Source organism: Diplotaxodon limnothrissa, linkage group LG14 (genome assembly GCF_057381915.1).
Source record: "Diplotaxodon limnothrissa isolate DT_005_m linkage group LG14, D_limnothrissa_male_GT1.1, whole genome shotgun sequence".
Taxonomy (NCBI): Eukaryota; Metazoa; Chordata; class Actinopteri; order Cichliformes; family Cichlidae; genus Diplotaxodon; species Diplotaxodon limnothrissa.
The window spans coordinates 38,298,126-38,315,730 of record NC_140609.1 but is presented as its reverse complement, the minus strand read 5'-3'; the positions used below and the strand labels follow the sequence as shown (position 1 = coordinate 38,315,730).

Below are 17,605 nucleotides of genomic sequence, written 5' to 3'. Positions count from 1 at the left end.
ATGGACGGATTCTGTGAGCAGCGGCAGTGGATTACACTTCCAAACTAGAAAGCTCTGTGACAATTACAAATTTTAACAGATATAACATTGTTTATGATAAGTTTGATTATCCAGTGTACCCCGCTAGAATATCACTTCATATCTGATGCCACAGTTCAGAAATTGCAGATATGTAGAAACGCTGAACAGAGAAGAGTGTCTCTCTGAAATGTGAACGTTTGGTTTGTTGACACTCTGTTAAACATGGCTTAGCATCTATAGGTAACTGTAGTGTCAAATTAAACATTGGTCCTCAGATGCACAATCCCTCCTTCTGATACACTAAAAATCAAGTCAGTCTGTTCTATTTGGCATCACTGTTTGGCCTTTCATGTTCTAAATCTATTCGATTGCCTCACATTTTACGCAATATAAACATGTTGGGTTCTCTAAACCGGTTACTTTCACAATTTCTCTGTAATTTCACCAGCCACATTTTTCTACTTTTCATCAAGGCCAAGCCAGCAGCTACATTTTACATAAAAACCCACTGTATGTATGTATGTATATATATATATATATATATATATATATATATTAAAAATCAAAAAAGTCATACACATTACACACTAACCACATTAACACAAGAATTTGCTACCCGTTTCCCTGTCAGCATATAAATTATGTTAAAATGTGTCATGCTTGATATCAACAGACGCGGAGAGAAAAACTTCATTCAGAGGGGAGCAGACAAAAAGTCTGCAAAGGACTGAAGGTGGAGATTTGAAAAAAATCAACAGGGCTTCTTTTGAGACTGAGAGCACCTTTGTCTCAACTTCTGAGACATAAACAGTGTTTCACTGGTAAAAATGACAACATGAAACACACTGGAGAAACAAAAGATTGAAATTATCTGTGGAATACAGATGTGTCGCATAACAGAGGTATATAAATTAACAAAAGGGCTGAAACATAAAGAATGTACAAACTGGCCTCAGTGTATAATTACCAAAGAGTAGGTGTTATGATATAATAAATAACAAATATAATCTGCCTCATCTTTCAGTCTAATATCAGCTCTCTTGTTCAATTGTGTTTTATACAAGCCGGCCAATAAATACAATTCAAACACAACAAATAAAAATCCATCACAAAATATTCAAGTTTTAAACTAAAATCAAAATCTTTGAATGAGCAGCAGTGCATGCAGATTTTCTGGTCCTGTATAAAGTAAGGCACCAGAGGTTTCCAAAATTCACTTGGTATACAGAGTATACGTATAAAACAACAAAAATCTTCAAGTGTATTAAAGGCAGTCTATGAGAGTGCATACAACAGAGACTGGAGTCATGTGGAGTCTTCGGTTTTCAGGCTTAAGCTGAGCCGGTCACCTTCTGCAGCAGAGGGATCTGCAAAAAAATCGAACAGATTATTTGTAAGGCTTAACTGAAGTACAACCTCGCTGGTTTCAGCGTCCTTTAGGTTCACACTGGAAACAAAAACTTAAATCCAACACGCTGAATCACAAAGGTTAACAGGAACGCATCATATATAAAATGATATAAAGATGTTACCTTCGACAAATCCACTCCAGTGAGAGCGTTGACCGACACAGGAAGTTCGGCCAAAAGGCGGTTCAACTCGCCTGTCACGCGGCTGCCCTCGCCACTCAGAATGACAATTTCATTCGTCCTGGCTAAGGGCGCCGCCACTTTGGAAGCAATCTGCAAAGACATTGTTAAGCATTTACAGTAAGATGGAAATAATCCAGCTCTGGTGTTTTATGTGACATGTTAGACTAGCCTAAAGAAAAATACCAACTTTTTGTTCTGTTGAAGGTTTCGACATGGCCAAAGCTTCATTATATATTAAATAACCCATACCTAATCAAATATCAACACTTTTCCAGGTCCATTAAACTTAAATCAGCTGGAAGGCCGATTGTTTTGAATTTGGTCCACCATTTCTGGACTTTTTGCTAACTGCCATGGGACAGCAGGCTTGTTGCCAGAGAATGTGAGATCATAAGATTTTGGGAATCTGCACTTCTGCCTCTGACAAATCTCTCCAAGTGTGCCAAAAATGGCTTGCATTTCATACTTGTTGTTCCTAGAGTATTTAAAAGTAGAATGGGAGGCAGAGCCTTCAGTTTTCAGGCCCCTCTTCTGTGGAACCAGCTTCCAGTTTGGATTCAGGAGACAGACACTATCTCTGCTTTCAAGATTAGGCTTCAAACTTTCCTTTTTGCTAAAGCATATAGTTAGGGCTGGACCAGGTGACCCTGGATCCTCCCTTAGTTATGCTGCAATAGACGTAGGCTGCCAGGGATTCCCATGATGCATTGAGTTTTTCCTTTCCAGTCACCTTTGTCACTCACTATGTATTAACAGACCTCTCTGCATTGAATCATATCTGTTATTAACCTCTGTCTCTCTTCCACAGCATGTCTTTTATCCTGTCTTCCTTCTCTCACCCCAACCGGTCGCAGCAGATGGCCCCGCCCCTCCCTGAGCCTGGTTCTGCCAGAGGTTTCTTCCTGTTAAAAGGGAGTTTTTCCTTCCCACTGTCACCAAAGTGCTTGCTCATAGGGGGTCATATGATTGTTGGGTTTTTCTCTGTATCTATGAAGCGCCTTGAGGCGACTTATGTTGTGATTTGGCGCTATATAAATAAAATTGAATTGAATTGAATTTTGGGGGAAATGAGTACTCAAAGTCAAAGGGAGAGAAATCTGATGGGAGGTGAGCTTAAAGTGTGTTTGTGTGGCCAAAGCACTGCATGGCACCTGCCACAGTTCAGGTTGTTTCTCCTGAATGTCTTCCCCTCAGACGCTTCAAGACCTTACAGCAGATCTGAGCACCGACAGTCTCACTCTGGGGGATCGATTCAAAATGCATAACTCTGTGAATTTACAAAAGCAAACAGAAATATCAGCTAGCATGCTAGCACAAAACGATCCTCCAAATGAAAGTTAAGTGAGTTTGGCGCAGGAGGGGAAATCCAACAGAAGTCGATGTTTGCTTTCTGCAGATGGCTGAGGTTGACAGCAGTGCTGGAAGCAGTACAGATGGATTTTTTTAATAGACTGGGGTTATGGTTCTTTGCGATCACGCATTGTTGAATTCTTAGTAATAACATTTGTGCCAAAGCGTTAAAAGCAACCAAAACGTGATGAAACTGAAGTGATGAAAAACTTGTGCTTAAATTCACGTGGACATAAAAAGAAAAATGCTTCCAATTCATCAACCTCGGGCCGGGTGATGCTTGTAAAATGACATCCAAGTTCTTCTCTTCCTTTGCCTGAGCTGTATGAGCACATATCTGTGTGTTACCTTAGGCAGGGCCTCGAGGACCAGAGCTGTCTTAGCTGCATCTCCGTACTGCTCGTAGGCCTCAGCCTTCAGTCTCATCTTCTCAGCCTCGGCCTTTCCCACCGCTTCAATCGAGCTAGCCTCCGCCTCACCGACCTTTTTGATCTTCTCGGCCTCAGCCTGGGCAATCAGCACTTTCTTCAGCCTGAGGCAGGGAAACATTAAAGTTATATTTGCTGTTATCAAAATCACTTCCTGAGTGGGTAGGATGCAACTTTTTTGAGACAATTTGCTTCTTAGTGATGTGTCATATGTTAATCTGTCTTCATGCACAAGTTTTGGATGGTGGGATAGTTTTTACAGCTTTCCTTTCTCAAATAAAGCCCACAGCAGCACACGATAAATTTCAAATCTCTTTTGCTCTGCTTCTACGGGTGGATGCACAGGAATATCAGCTTTTTGCAAATCAGTACAATTAGACATGCACAGACCTTTTCATACAGAGCACCTGGAAATTACACGATACATTTCACTTCAATAAGGAAAAACATATATGGAAATATATCGTTAAAAACACAGTCATGCTTCCTTAGTCCAAACTTTCCAGGTGTTTGTTTTGTAGGATTCTGCAGGGATTAAACCAACAAAATAAATATATATTTTACATCAGGGAGGTAATGTGCTGCTAATCATGTCTGACGAGAGCTGTGGTACATTCTTGGGGATCTTGCCATTTCTACGCATTCCTAAATCTGACTGAATGTCTTTTCACTCACTTCTCGCCCTCAGCCAGCTGCTGCATTTTATAGGCCTCGGCCTCAGCAGGCCTCTTTACAGTGGCAATGAGCTCCTTGTCTGTCCGGTCAATCTCCTTCTCCTCAATTGTAATCTCCTTCTTCCGCTGCACCACTTGGATCTCAATCTCCTCCAGCCGGATCTTTTGCTGCTCTTTGGCAGCCTGCAGCTCGTATGCCAGCTGGGCCTCTGCTTTCTGAAAACATCAACACAGAGGTGGTCTAAGGCATTTACATCTGAGGCAACAGTTTCTGTTTGTGTTGACACGTGCACATTTTGAAGTTTTAATTTAATACATTACTTCAGATCAAAAGAGCACATGTTGTTTTTCTGATTTTAATCACTCTAACTGCAGATTTCAGGTAAATTGTTTACACACCATGTGATTTAATACAGACTGGCACTTTTTGGGAACAGCCATAAGTTTGGTTAAAGCAGTGTATAATACAGTATAATAACAAGTATTTTTATTTGAACTGTACACAGACAACCTGTAAGTGCAAACGAAACATTCAGTACCGACCCTAGCATTGACTTCTTGGTTGAATGAAGCTTTCTGCAGCTCCAGTTCTCGTTTGGAGTCAGCCATCTTGGTGTCAGCCTTGAATTTAACATCCATCATCTCCTTCTTGCATTCGGCTTCCTAAGGTGATAATAAAGAAACAGCTGTGAACAGCTGGTCTCTGTGCACGGAAGAATCAATTTCAAGCTTGCTAGATTTTCTTACCCGTATCCCAGCATCCCTCTCTGCCTCGGCCACACCGATGTCTGCATCCCTCTGGACAGCTGCAATCTGGGTCTTTCCAAGGGAGCTCAGGTAGTCCAGTTTATCATACACATCCTTTGAAAACACAGAACCACAGGACACGTAACATTAAACTGGGTGTGGCGTATATCAACATCTTTCATGTGATTAACAAGGTTACGAAGCCAAAATAAAACAGAACATACAGATTAAAAAATGCTGGGCCTTTGTGGGTGCAAAGAAAGCAGATGACAGGGTGGCACTCAAACAGCCTCATTTCTACATGTAACATTCAATCATATTTTAAAGTCCAGAATCTGACGTGTTACAGAAATCCTGACATGGACTAAAAGATGTTACAGAAATGGACTTTGGGTTTCAGCAGAGCACTAACCTCAGCCGCTCTGTCCACACCACACACTTCAATTAGTTCTAATGAGCAACAGTGAACTCCACAGGGTGAGTCCAGTCAATTATAAAAACCAGTTAAACTCATTAGGATTGACTACTCTAATAACCAGCAGCATCAACAGCTCAGAGAAAGACCTTTTTCAGTTTCAGTAATATTACAAAACTACAGTCTAAAAAGAAAGATGGGAAGGCTGCTGATTAATGTTTGAACGACTGTCTGTCCCACATGTCGCCGTCTCAGTGTCGCATTTCTTCTGACTGAAGAAATGTGGCTTAAAGCTAAAGTTTTGATACTCTGCATCATCTCTCTTGCACATCCACACTGAGGCAAAATGGAGAGCACCAACGGCGCTTACATGGTTTAAGTAGTTATATACTTACATGAATACTTAATATTCTTGTTTTTATTTGACTTCTTCTGTTATATTACTCGTTTAATTTTCCTTTAACTCACCTTAATGGTAAAGCTCAGAATCTCGATGCCCATCCTGCCGACGTCAGGAGCTGCTACGTCCCTCACCAGTTTAGCAAACTGATCCCTGTCCTGATAGATCTGCTCCACTGTCAGAGTACCTGCAAAAGAGACACATCGTTCAACATCATTTAGCCTGCAATTCACTTTTAACAAACTACCAGCAGCTCGATGCGGGGCAGCTTTATTTTTGATCCAAATTAATTTTTTTATTTCACGTCACTGCATCAGAAATTTGTCAGAGAAATGCATCACCCCTTGAACTCAAGTAGCATAAATGGTCAGCACAGAGCTGCTGGTACTAATCAGAGATCGACCGGTCAGTAGACCACAGTCTGACGACTGCCAGTGTTCTCAGTCAGCCTCACATATGTCTGAATCCAAGTCCGTTCGTTTCAGCATGTGCACAGAGGCAAATGCTCAAAATCACAATCAAATTCACACAGTAATTTTAATGTTATTAGTGTGGAAGCTACTCATTGTGAGTCAAGACAAAAAAAAGTCTGGAGGCCCACCCCAGAAACCCTGGTAAACAACAACTCCAATCACACATTTAAAATCACTCTCGCCCAGCTTAACATTTGAAAGAAGGAAAAGTGCTAAAGCTAAAGCTATCCAGAGCTCAGAAACAGCCACAAGCTAGCAGCCTCAGTATGTGCAGCCAAAGGATCAAATCCATTATGAGGAAAATAGAAAAGAGTTCAAGTCTCCAGAGAAGTTATAAACTGGAAAATGTAAAGTACATAAATCTGCACCACCTGCTTTGTTTGGTATGTCAGGTAAAGGTGGTAAAGGTTTCCAGTAGCAGAAGATTCTTTAACTTTCTGCAGACTGAGGGAAACTGTAAAGTTTAATAATGTCTTTCCTTGTGGAAATAATATTTCACATTGAATAAGCTGGTGCATCTCGAGTACTTATACAGAACTTATATATTACTTTTCTTCTCTAATTCAGACCTCAAACAGAAAAGCTAACACAATATGTATAACACATAAAAGGCAAACTAAGGCTAACTTGTATAGTAAAGTCAGGAACTAATCAATAATCAATTTAATACTTTGCTTCTTTTCCTCTGTTGTATACATGCACGAGGAGCTATTCTGGACTTGTAAACCAAGAACGCTAAAACTATAAATTAATAAAATAACTATGATATTGTTTGAAATAAAATCTATATATGTGTAGTGTTACTGTTGTGATTAGTGTTAACTGTTCACACCTAGAATGGAGCGCAGATGTCCCTCCAGAGTCTGCAGCAGCACACCTTTGATTTCCATTACTGATTTACCCAGAAACTGCTCACAAGCCACTGCCAGCAGGTCCTGCTCCGTCATGACTTTCACCTGAAGGAGACACACTTACAGTGTGTTTACACAGCAAGCTTTCTACACTGAGAAGCAATCATGGCACATGGGCTCAGAGTGCCATCAGTGCAATTTTAAACAATCAAGCAAAGTTCATTTAATTTAAGTCAAGAATTTTGAAAATGAATGTGCTAACACCAACGTTGTTTGGCTAGAAGATGAGCCTGTTAAGAAAATGTAGATAAAAATACAACAACACCTTTTCATGCTTTTATATGCTGTTTTGACCAGGAACCTATGATACGACTGTAAATTTGATCCAAAATGCCTTTTTTGATGTTTTCTTCTGTGAATGATCAGAAGTGCAGTTTTGTTATAGACAGACTGTGATGCTCTGAGTGTGCCCACCTTTATGTACAGTACTTAACACATTTGCTAGACCATCACCCAGTCCAAGGTTCATGCCACAGCAGTCCTAAATTAACAGTATTGATAATTACCAAAATATTTTTTTCTCTAATGGCTAACTAACCAATATATGCAAGCTCTTTGATCATTATATTTTTCATGCTAAATTATAATTGAATTATTTCCAAAAACGCTGGACAAAAATAATAAAGCACACTTTACTTTTTAATGGAGATGCCAAATTACAGTTATTCCCTTGCATTCCTGAACAAAACAATCGTTTTTGTGGCTAAAGGGGTTCATCAAGTATGTTAAAGTCATTTTACTAAATAAATAAATAAGACTGCTGATTATGAGGCAGTCTGTTGGGAAGCACTGATTGATTTTTCTTTGGAATTACACCATTAGATTATAGGGCCACATTTCAGAAAACATCAGAAAGCACTGCAGCAGAACACGACACTTTTGATAACAGATGATGTTTGACAAATAGGCTCGGCTTGAGTGAGTAAGTGTAAGTGTTTGTGTCAGCGTTCACAGAGAAGACGCTGGGATCTGGTCTTACCTGAGCCACCCCTGTGACAGTGATAGCTACTCCTTCTGCTGTCTCCACATCCTCACATCTTGGCTGCAGAGTCATTATCTCCAGGCTTAGCCTACAGCAACAAACACAGGCACAGTTATTAGGCAGCCCAGTCCCGCCTCAAGACTCTGAAACAATAGAGCAACAGGTGGAACCTTTAAATATTTAACACTAAGAGTATTCCTGCCTTCAAATGGGCCTCTGGGCAGTAAGTTTGGGCTTGAGCACAATCATTCCTCACTCAGTAAAAGGCAGTATGTGTTGTGTTATTTAACAGAAATCCATAGATTTACCTGTTATTACTGAACATTTGACAAACACAAAATCCCTTAGTGGAGTAAAAGAAACCAAAATTAGCAAAACTACTGAAAACTGATAAATTCCTGCATCTTTTCCTTGAAAGATCCCAAAATGCAGAAGGAAAACCCTGAGTCTATACCTCATTCTTTATAGTTATGTGTGTGTCTACTGTGCATATAACAATTTGTGTAAGACACTCTTGCAAAAGAGATTTAAAATGTCCTGGACGGTATAATCGTGGTACATGAAAATTTATTTAAAAAACAAAAACAAAACTATAGCAAAATTTTTTTGACCCAGCCAGTCACAGCAGATGGTTGTGAAAGTCTCTTCCGGTTCGGAGCTCTTCCTCTACGCCATCTTCAAGTCTTTATTTATAGGGGATCATCTGACTGCTGAGTGTCTCTATCTGGCATTGAGGAGACCTTTCGTCAAAGTCTTATGAAAAGACACTTTTTACATGATTCTCTGCAGTGCAGTGCAAGTTTCTGTGTGCAGCCTGTTACAGTCAGACCACATCAGGATCCCCTTCAGTTCGCTTACCAGCCCCGCCTCAGAGCTGAGGACGCCATCATCTCCCTGCTTAATCATGTCTACACCAAACTAGACCAACCGGCAAGCACTGTGAGCGTCATGTTTTTCGACTTTTCCAGTTCATTCAACAGGAAACCTGTGACCCCTGTTTCAGTCCTGGGGGTCGATGTGCACATTGTAAGGGCTACAAATACCTTGGAGTACACATAGATAATAAACTGCACTCTACAGGAAAGGCCAAAGTCGTCTCTATTTTCTGAGGCGGCTGAGGTTTTTAACATCTGTTGAATAATGCTCAGGGTTTTTTTTGTGTCTGTTGTGGCCAGCGCCATCCTCCCTGCTATTGCATGCTGGGGTATCAGGTTGAGATGCCAACAGATTCAATAAACTGATCTGCAAGGCCAGTAATGTTGTGGGGATGGAGCTGGACTCCCTTAAGGCGGTGTCTGAGAGGCGGATGTTGTCCAAGATAAGGACAAAGCTGGACAATACCTCCCACCCACTCCATAACATGCTGGCCAGTCACAGGAGCACGCTCAATGAGAGACTGAGATTACCCATAATGCACCACTGAACAACACAGGAAATCATTCCTGCCTCTGGCTGTACAACTCATCCATCTAATGCACAGTACACAGCGCAATAGTTACACCCTTGATAATTGCACATCCTCTACAGTGAAAATAACAAATAACAACAAAATGTCACCTCTGTGATATTCTGGATATTTATAATTGAGCTTTGTGTATATATTAGAGCCATTTCTTATATTTTGTAAACTTTGGAATATATTGTATTATAATTTAGTTCAGTGTGTTACTGTTTTTGTCTTGGAGCAACTGTAACCATATAATTTCTTTAGGTATCATTAAAGTATTCTGATTCTGATTGCGGTAAGTGCACCCCAGGTCAGTATTTCGTATAACCACCGTTAGCAGCAATAACTTGAAGTAATCACTTTCTGTATGATTATCCGTCTCTTTCATCATAGAGGACGAATTTTAGTCTACTCGTCTATACAAGTTTGCCTCACTTCATTGACATTTGCAGATATGTGTTTAAATACATAAGTCCTTACCACAGCACTTGAGTCAGGTGGAGGTCTGAACTTTGGGTCACTGCAACACTTTGTTTTCTTTTTCAGCCATTCTGTTGTAGATTTGCTGACGTGCATATCAATCATTGTCTTGTACCACGACTCAAAGCTTTAGCTGTCAGACAGATGGCCTCATATTTGACTCACATACACTTTGGTAAACAGAGGAGTTAATGGTTGACTCAATGACTGCACGGTGGCTAAACTGCCACACCCCCACCACCATGCTTAACAGCTGGGGTAAAGCATTGTATTGATATTCCGTTTGGTTTTCTTCAAGCGTGGTGCCGTGCATTATGGCAAAACATCTCTATTTGGTCTCATCTGTTCAGAGGATAATGCTCCAGAAGTCTTTTAGTTTGTTTAGATGCAGCTTTACAAACCTAGGCTGTGCTGCCATGCTCTTTTTAGAGAGAACAACACTTGGTGTGGGGTGGGGGGGTGTTGCAGCCTTTCAGAGCATTGCAAGGTGCGGTGAATCAGGTGGGATACCCACTCCTGGGGAGATTGTATTAACACTGTGTTAATGATTTGTCGATACACACACCTGAATGATCCTGACCACTACAATGCCAAAACTCCCGCTTTTACAGATGTGCTCACACTTGCTGATGATCAATTAATCAAGCGCACTGAATTTGCAGCACCTGGCTGCTACTTACCCTGTTAATTCCTATGTAGGCATTAAGGCTGTACTTTCTTTTTCACGTGGCTGTAAATAAAACTGAATTGAATTGTATTGAAGAATCAGTACGTTGGGGATGGATCCACCCTGCTTAGTTTCACATTTCAACACACCTGTCCGATGGTTGTGTGAAGCACTTGTTTGCCAAAGAGTTTGTTTACACTGTCCACATGCAGCTGTGTTTTGTTAACTTCCATTCATAGTTTATTCAGACACTGCTCAACACAGAGCTGAAGCACTGCATCTACTTGTGACTAGAAACCGATGTCTCTTACCAGAGAACAAAAACCAGCTTCTTTGCACTTTAAGGCAATTCCCTACTCACAGATCACTTTTGTTTGTTAACAAAAGTGAACTATTAGGATTCAGTTATTCAATTATGACTTGAATTATGAGTATAACAACTTTAGCCAAAGCTAAAGTTAAAATGATGGGATTAAGCATTTCACAAAGGGTTTGCTGACCATTCAGTTCTGTGTAAAATATAAATCCTGCAATAAAACATTTTATCTATGACAACTCACAAAACATTTATGTGAGATATGCACTTAGCACACTGCACATTAAGAGAGCAGAATACATTTAGTTCTCAGTAACACTACCCCAGTCATGTAAGAGGAAATGTTTGTATATAATGTGACTGGAAACACACTGTGTGTAATATGAGACAAAGTGTGGGAGAACAGCTTCCATTCCTCACTTTGCCTTTTGATGGCCTTCAGATAATGCAATTGACTTTCTTGTGGTTAATCTTTTTCGCTGTGGTCTAATTAGAAAGCTTGGTCCATATTATATTTCAAGATAACATTTACATCATTGCTTCTAGCACACTGTCACCTTTGGGCGTCTGAGATGAGCCACCAAGCCCAGGACCATCCTCCTACGACGTAGGTTTTGATATCAGAGCCGCAGCAACCACCTGCGGAAAGAGGACAGCGCCATCAGGACTCTTCAGAAATTCTTTGACTATAACATTAAATGATGCAGTCCAAAGATATGCGCTGAGCTTATTAGGTCCCTGTTAAGCCTTTTTAGCATTGTTTTAGAAAAGTGTTTTACCACTATAATCATTATTGTTCACATTACTTTAAGTAGAGGGCTTGTTCAAAACCTGCCAGTAAAAACAGGTTTTGATAATAAACACAGCATGTGTAAAAGCCAAAGGGGAGAAACACTATGGGGAAACGTTATCCAGCTGTTGTTCTCAAACAAAGGCCATAATAAATACATCGGGTTCTTGAATAATTAAAGTTGAGATTTCAGAGAGTTACCGAATAATTTATTTATTTTCTATTTCCCAGGAACCAATTTTGGCAACCGTGGCTTTCCAATCTGCCTGCGACAGATTTGCGACCTATCCAGCGTGTACCCCGCCTCTCGCCCTATGAGCTGCTGGGACAGGGTCCACCCCACCCAGCCTCTTATATAATGTTTATTTCATATATTTATTAATTAATGTAAGTGGGTGTAAATTGCGACACCAAACTGGCTGTAGGTGTAGATCTAAGGGTGAATGATTTCTGTCTCTGTGCGTTAAGCCCTGTGATGGCCTGGTAAATTGCCTACCCCACCTCTCACCCAATGTCGGCTCCACTCAGCCATGACTCCAACCAGATGTGCAGTTAAGAAAATGAATATTTATCTAATGCCCTTCAATGTGTCTTTTCCTCTAAGAGAAGATTTCTATCAATATGACTTTTTAGTACTCTAATCTAATTGTGTGAATTTAGAAAGGTTGTATGTTCTTCAGATTATACCGTTGAGTTATTTTACACTGGTATACTCTGATGTACATGGGGGGGTCTTTTTTTCTGATATCTCTACCAATTAATTATAGTCATTAAAAGGGCTAGAATTGGTTCAGGATGACTAAACCTGTTACTTTTAGCTACACCATGCTCATTAACGGTGGTAGAAGATGTATTCACATCATTTACTTAAGTAAAAATCCTCCATGGAAAAATCTACTTGAGAAGAAGTACATAAAAATAGCCTTAAAATGCAGTAAAAGTAAAAGTTCTCGGCTACTTCATTAGATTGGTTGGAAGCCAATGATTTCATCTTTAACGATGTGTTTAGAGCTTGTAAAATATTAAAATTAACCCGTTATTGTGACATAAATGTAGACATACCGTTCTCCATTAGCTGTGAAATAAGAAGCACCAAATGGAAATACTCAAGTAGGGAAAATTTCTGCTCAAGTACAATACTTGAGTGAATGCACTTTGTTGATTTTCAAATCCGCTTATTAATAAATCACACTTGTTATCAATAAAACATAAAAACCTGACCTATTCACATATCTGCGTTGAGACGCCGATGCCTTTCAATCACATGATCCAAATCACTGCTAACGCACCGCCTGATCAGCGTCGCAGCTTTTAAGCTCTGAAACCACACGACCGCTAATTTATTCACTTTACACAGTAACTGTGTGCTCTAAAAGCACTGGCTCGCTCTGCACTTATTTTAAAAACCGAATGCCAAACCTGGTTTAGTTTGCCAGCTAATACTATTAGCTACTTTCTCCCCATCCCCGCTAGCTCGCTCCATCAACACGACGGGAAACACCTACCGGAGACCACCAACGCTTCGTTTGGCCCCACAGTTAAACAGCTTCCCATCCTGACTCAGGATAAAAAGGCGAGGGGAAAAAACAGTTAGACTCAGGAGCCCGTTACGGAGATGAAGATGATGATGGTATTATCTGAGGTTTTAAATAAGCGCGAATCGTGTGTTTAAAGAGGCTTCACGTTCAGCACAACAGCAACAACAACACGACCCCGCCCCGCCCAGCGACGACGTACTGACGTCATGCTCTCGACGGCTCGTGTCAAGAATAACTCAAATTTTTACCAAAACATCTTTTAGTACCCACCTCTTGCTTTGTCCTTCAAAAATTTTAATCTTGCACAATTTCCAAAAACATCTTACAGGATGTAGGAATATGCCTGTTGCGTATATTTGAGTTTGACTACATCAGTGGCATGACCCTCAGTCCTAGTAAAAAAAATATTAAAAATTATTTAAAAAATTGTTTTTCTCCCTATTATATGCACAATGAGTGTGAAAGACCTTCTCCGATGCTTTAATTTGCTATCATATCTTTATTTAGTATGTTGCAGTTTCTAACTGTGGCCACTAGAGGACCGTAAACAGCAATGTGGAAAGCCTGTCCAGGTCAGTTTTTCAAAAAAATATTAATTTCATATAAATAGTCAAGCAAATTGTTTAAAATAGTGAAAGTATAGTTTTTGTCACAAAGTTGATCATCTAAATGGTATGTTTAAAGAAGTGTAGTATAGTTATTTTTTAAATACTGCATATAAGTATACTGCAGTCTAATTAAATGCACTTAGACAAAGAAAATAACACCACTAACACACTAACAATGCAAAAATAAACTCAGATCACACATAATAATTAGATTAGATTTTTGGATTACATTTTCAAATTGTTGTGAATCATAAATATTCATAAGCTCTAATATTCTAATATATAACAGAGCTGGAAAACAATGGTACATACTGGCAAATAAAATGTTGAGCTATAGCAGTATGTGTTTAATTAAATGTAACTAATAGTGCTCTTATTCTCAGGTGCTCACTCACAGCTGTTCAACTTGTAACTCAAAGAGAGAAGATCACATATTTCCTTTCCCTGAAGAAGGATTCTCTTCACTAGTAATATCAAATGAAATGTGCTTGAAGAGATTTAATCATGTACTTAATCATCATACCGATTAACAAGATGACATTTCCTAAAAATATGGGGAGATGCATGCATCTTAGTTGCTTTCTCACGTTTTATTCAGAAGTAATCTGTACTGCTCCTGAAACTTTTAAACTTAAAGATTAGCTTGATATAAACTCAGTACATGTTTTTGGCTGATCTTCTGACTGATCAAACCATTTTGCTGCTCTCTCTTATTGTACTTTTAACAGCTTATCACTGGATCGTTAAGGTGCTCAAAGTGAATCCTGTGTGTGAGGCACTTAGTTGGACCCTTGTGCTTTGTGCCTTTTGGAGAGTAGTACTGAAAGTGGATATTTTAGAGTTCGTTACATGAGTCTCATTAATTCTGTTAAGTATTGTTATTGTTGCAGAAAATTGGAAATGGATAGAACTTTTCTTGTCTTGCTGGCCACTCAAATATCACATGTGGAACTACAGCCCAAAGAAAACTGCTAATTAACCGAACATGCATGTCTCTGGACTGTACGAGGAAACAAGTGCATCTGGAGAAAGCCCAGTTTATGTTAGGAGAACATAGACTTTCTCCTGATACTGCACAATAAAATCTACGAGTGGTAAAAATGTGTACTCTTACTGCTTTTTGGTCCTTTAAATGGGCATAATGTTGGGGTCCAATAATCAGCCCTTAGGAGATCACATCAGTATAGACTGTGCCCGTAAGGACAGAAATAGACTTTTACTGCAGCCTATTTATGAAAGTAGTGCATGCAACGATTTTCTTTTGTCTGCATTGATGCAACTGTTGCAACATTTTCTCTCTCTCTGCCCGACGTGTGTGTGTGTGTGTGTGTGTGTGTATGTTGTGTCTAATTACAACCTCCTCTATGTTGAACCACATCACCCCCCACTAACTCTGTCTCTCTCACACAGGGAAACAGGGATCAGTGGCAGTGAATGAGCAGCTTGCCGTGTCACTCTTAATACCGGCAAGAAAGGGAGGGAGGAAGGGAGGAGAAGGGAGCCCTTCTTATACCTCTTTATGACTTCACAGAGGAAGAGTGAGAGAATGTGCAAAAACAGATGTAGGAAGAAGAGAATTAGTCATGTATGAGAGTTTAACACTGGAAGCAAACAGAAGAAGAAAGAGAGAAAGAAACTGAGAAAGTTAGAGACTGGAAATAAGCATATATACGAGAAAAGGTGTGGAAAGGACAAAAAAAGTGTCACACTGTGGAATTAACAACAGTTTCAGTCTTTTTTCCTTTTCTTCATCCTTCCATCCACCACACAGGACGTCTGAAACGAGACCAGCAGTGGATCAACAGGAGACGGAGAGTGAAACAGAAGAGGCAAGAAGTGTTCAGATCACGCAAACTGGTGAGGCTTACAGAGGCATACTGGCTTTATTCATAATCTCCTAAATCTGTGTGTGTGTGTGTGTGTGTGTGTGTGTGTGTGTGTGTGTGTGTGTGTGTGTGTGTGTGTGTGTGTGTGTGTGTGTGTGTGTGTGTGTGTGATTTAAGGGAACACCATGTGTTCCCACATGGTGTTCCAGGTGGCATGTCTTTATTTATTTCTTAAAATATTAAGAGAACTATTTAACAAGTTTACAACATGTTGAATTATATCGATGCAGTAATCACACAGACAAAATACCCGTGCAAATTCAGCATTGCAGTATTCATCAAACAGCAGTTGTTCAGAAATCATGTAAACATAAGCAGGGATGTTAGTCTGCGTCTTTAATGCTATTTGCTTTTTGCACTGGTATCATATCAGGCTGTTTAATAATAATAATATTAAATGCATGACAGAAACCACTTTTATTATACAGAAAATAGACCAAAAAAATAGAACATGTTTGAACATCTGCCTCTCAGAACAATTTTCCCTCAAATTTAAACACTGGAAAATTCAGCATATGAATGATATTTGGCTGAAGTGTGACTTGTTTCGGGACATCGTATTTCAAATGTAAACACGTTATTTTGTGGGATCGGTGTCAGTAAAAAGGTCTCTCTCTTTTGGCCCTTGTTTTTTTGTTTGATACTTTGTTCAGCTGCACATGATTAATCTCTGGTTCCTTTTTAACACTCCTCCTTCAATTCTTACTGATCACACTGTTTGCATGTATCAAACCTGCAGTATCTTTAAATGTTGAGCATAAAGTGCTGCAGGTTTGCTACTCCTGCTCCCTCCCTGGGTACTCACAAGCTTTTATACTTTTATCTTTAATTTGCACATTACAATGCATATTTCCTGAACTGGGCATTGCCTAAAGGTCATGTTGACACTAATGTTTCAGCACAACCAGCTAATATGAGCAACAACAGCATCAGCTGAATTATTTGACTTCTTTTTGTCTTTCTGGAGGCAAAGAATCAAGCTGAAGACATGACATGTGATACTGTCACTGTAAGAGATGTGTTTTTCATATAGTACAGTCTGCAGGCATGCAGAAACAATTGAAATATTTAAAGTAGAGTTCAGTGTATATTTGGTATTTATTCTGGTTTCATCAGAATCATCAGAATCAGAATACTTTATTAATCCATAAATAAATTAGTGGGGGGGGGGGGGGGGGGGTTGTCTTAGTAAAATGGGCTCTTTGGTGACACTATCTCATCAGGGGGAATAAAGAAAGTTGCTTAATGAGTACATAAAGTTGAGCTGAAGCTCGCTCCTCTGGTTTACTAAATGGCAGGACACTGTCAAAAATATAGGGAATATATTCTTAATAATTGGCTCCTTCATAACTTGGTGGGACTTGTTTACTTTCGTGTCCCAACCAGTTTGCTTAGATCTGACCAGATGCTCCTGGTTCCTGCATCCAGATTTAAAATAAAGGAGGATTTTGGTTTTTCAGTTGCCACCCTTAAGCTTAGGAACAGGCCACTACTTTTAATACTTTAAAAATGCAAGTTTGACTTTGTTTTAAATTTGATCTTGATTAGCTGGCAGTGGTTGATTTATTATGTGTTATAGATGCATTTATGTGTTTAGACCGTCGGCATCGCTCAGCATTTGTTGCTTTAAAAGGTGCTCTATAAATGCTCTCGACTTGATTAGTTTTTTTCTGCATTACACAAAATGCATCTTGAGAGTTTCTGTGGTTCTGGCTGCGTCATGCTGGTACCCACTTTTGTAAACGCTATTCTTGAGGAGAAATGAGGCCTGCAGAGCTCCGGCAAACACCCATCGAGGTTGTCCTAAATTACATGAGTCACATGAATTTTGTTGTTTTTTTATGCATACACAGCAGCTAAATGTGTTAAACCAAATGTGA

At 39.6% G+C, this 17,605-nt stretch overlaps 1 protein-coding gene across 1 annotated transcript; it reads right to left on the bottom strand.

The window, feature by feature from the left end:
- Positions 1–577: 577 nt before the first annotated feature.
- On the bottom strand, positions 578–13,401 carry LOC146619405 (flotillin-2). The gene is made up of 11 exons (XM_085370366.1): positions 13,199–13,401; positions 11,461–11,542; positions 7,991–8,081; positions 6,933–7,056; positions 5,696–5,814; positions 4,813–4,926; positions 4,609–4,728; positions 4,067–4,281; positions 3,312–3,495; positions 1,554–1,703; positions 578–1,388 (listed from the first exon to the last, which is right to left on the bottom strand). The coding sequence occupies exons 1-11, from the start codon at positions 13,245–13,247 to the stop codon at positions 1,353–1,355; spliced, it is 1,284 nt and encodes a 427-aa protein (XP_085226492.1). The 5' UTR covers positions 13,248–13,401; the 3' UTR covers positions 578–1,352.
- Between the last annotated feature and the right edge of the window lie 4,204 nt (positions 13,402–17,605).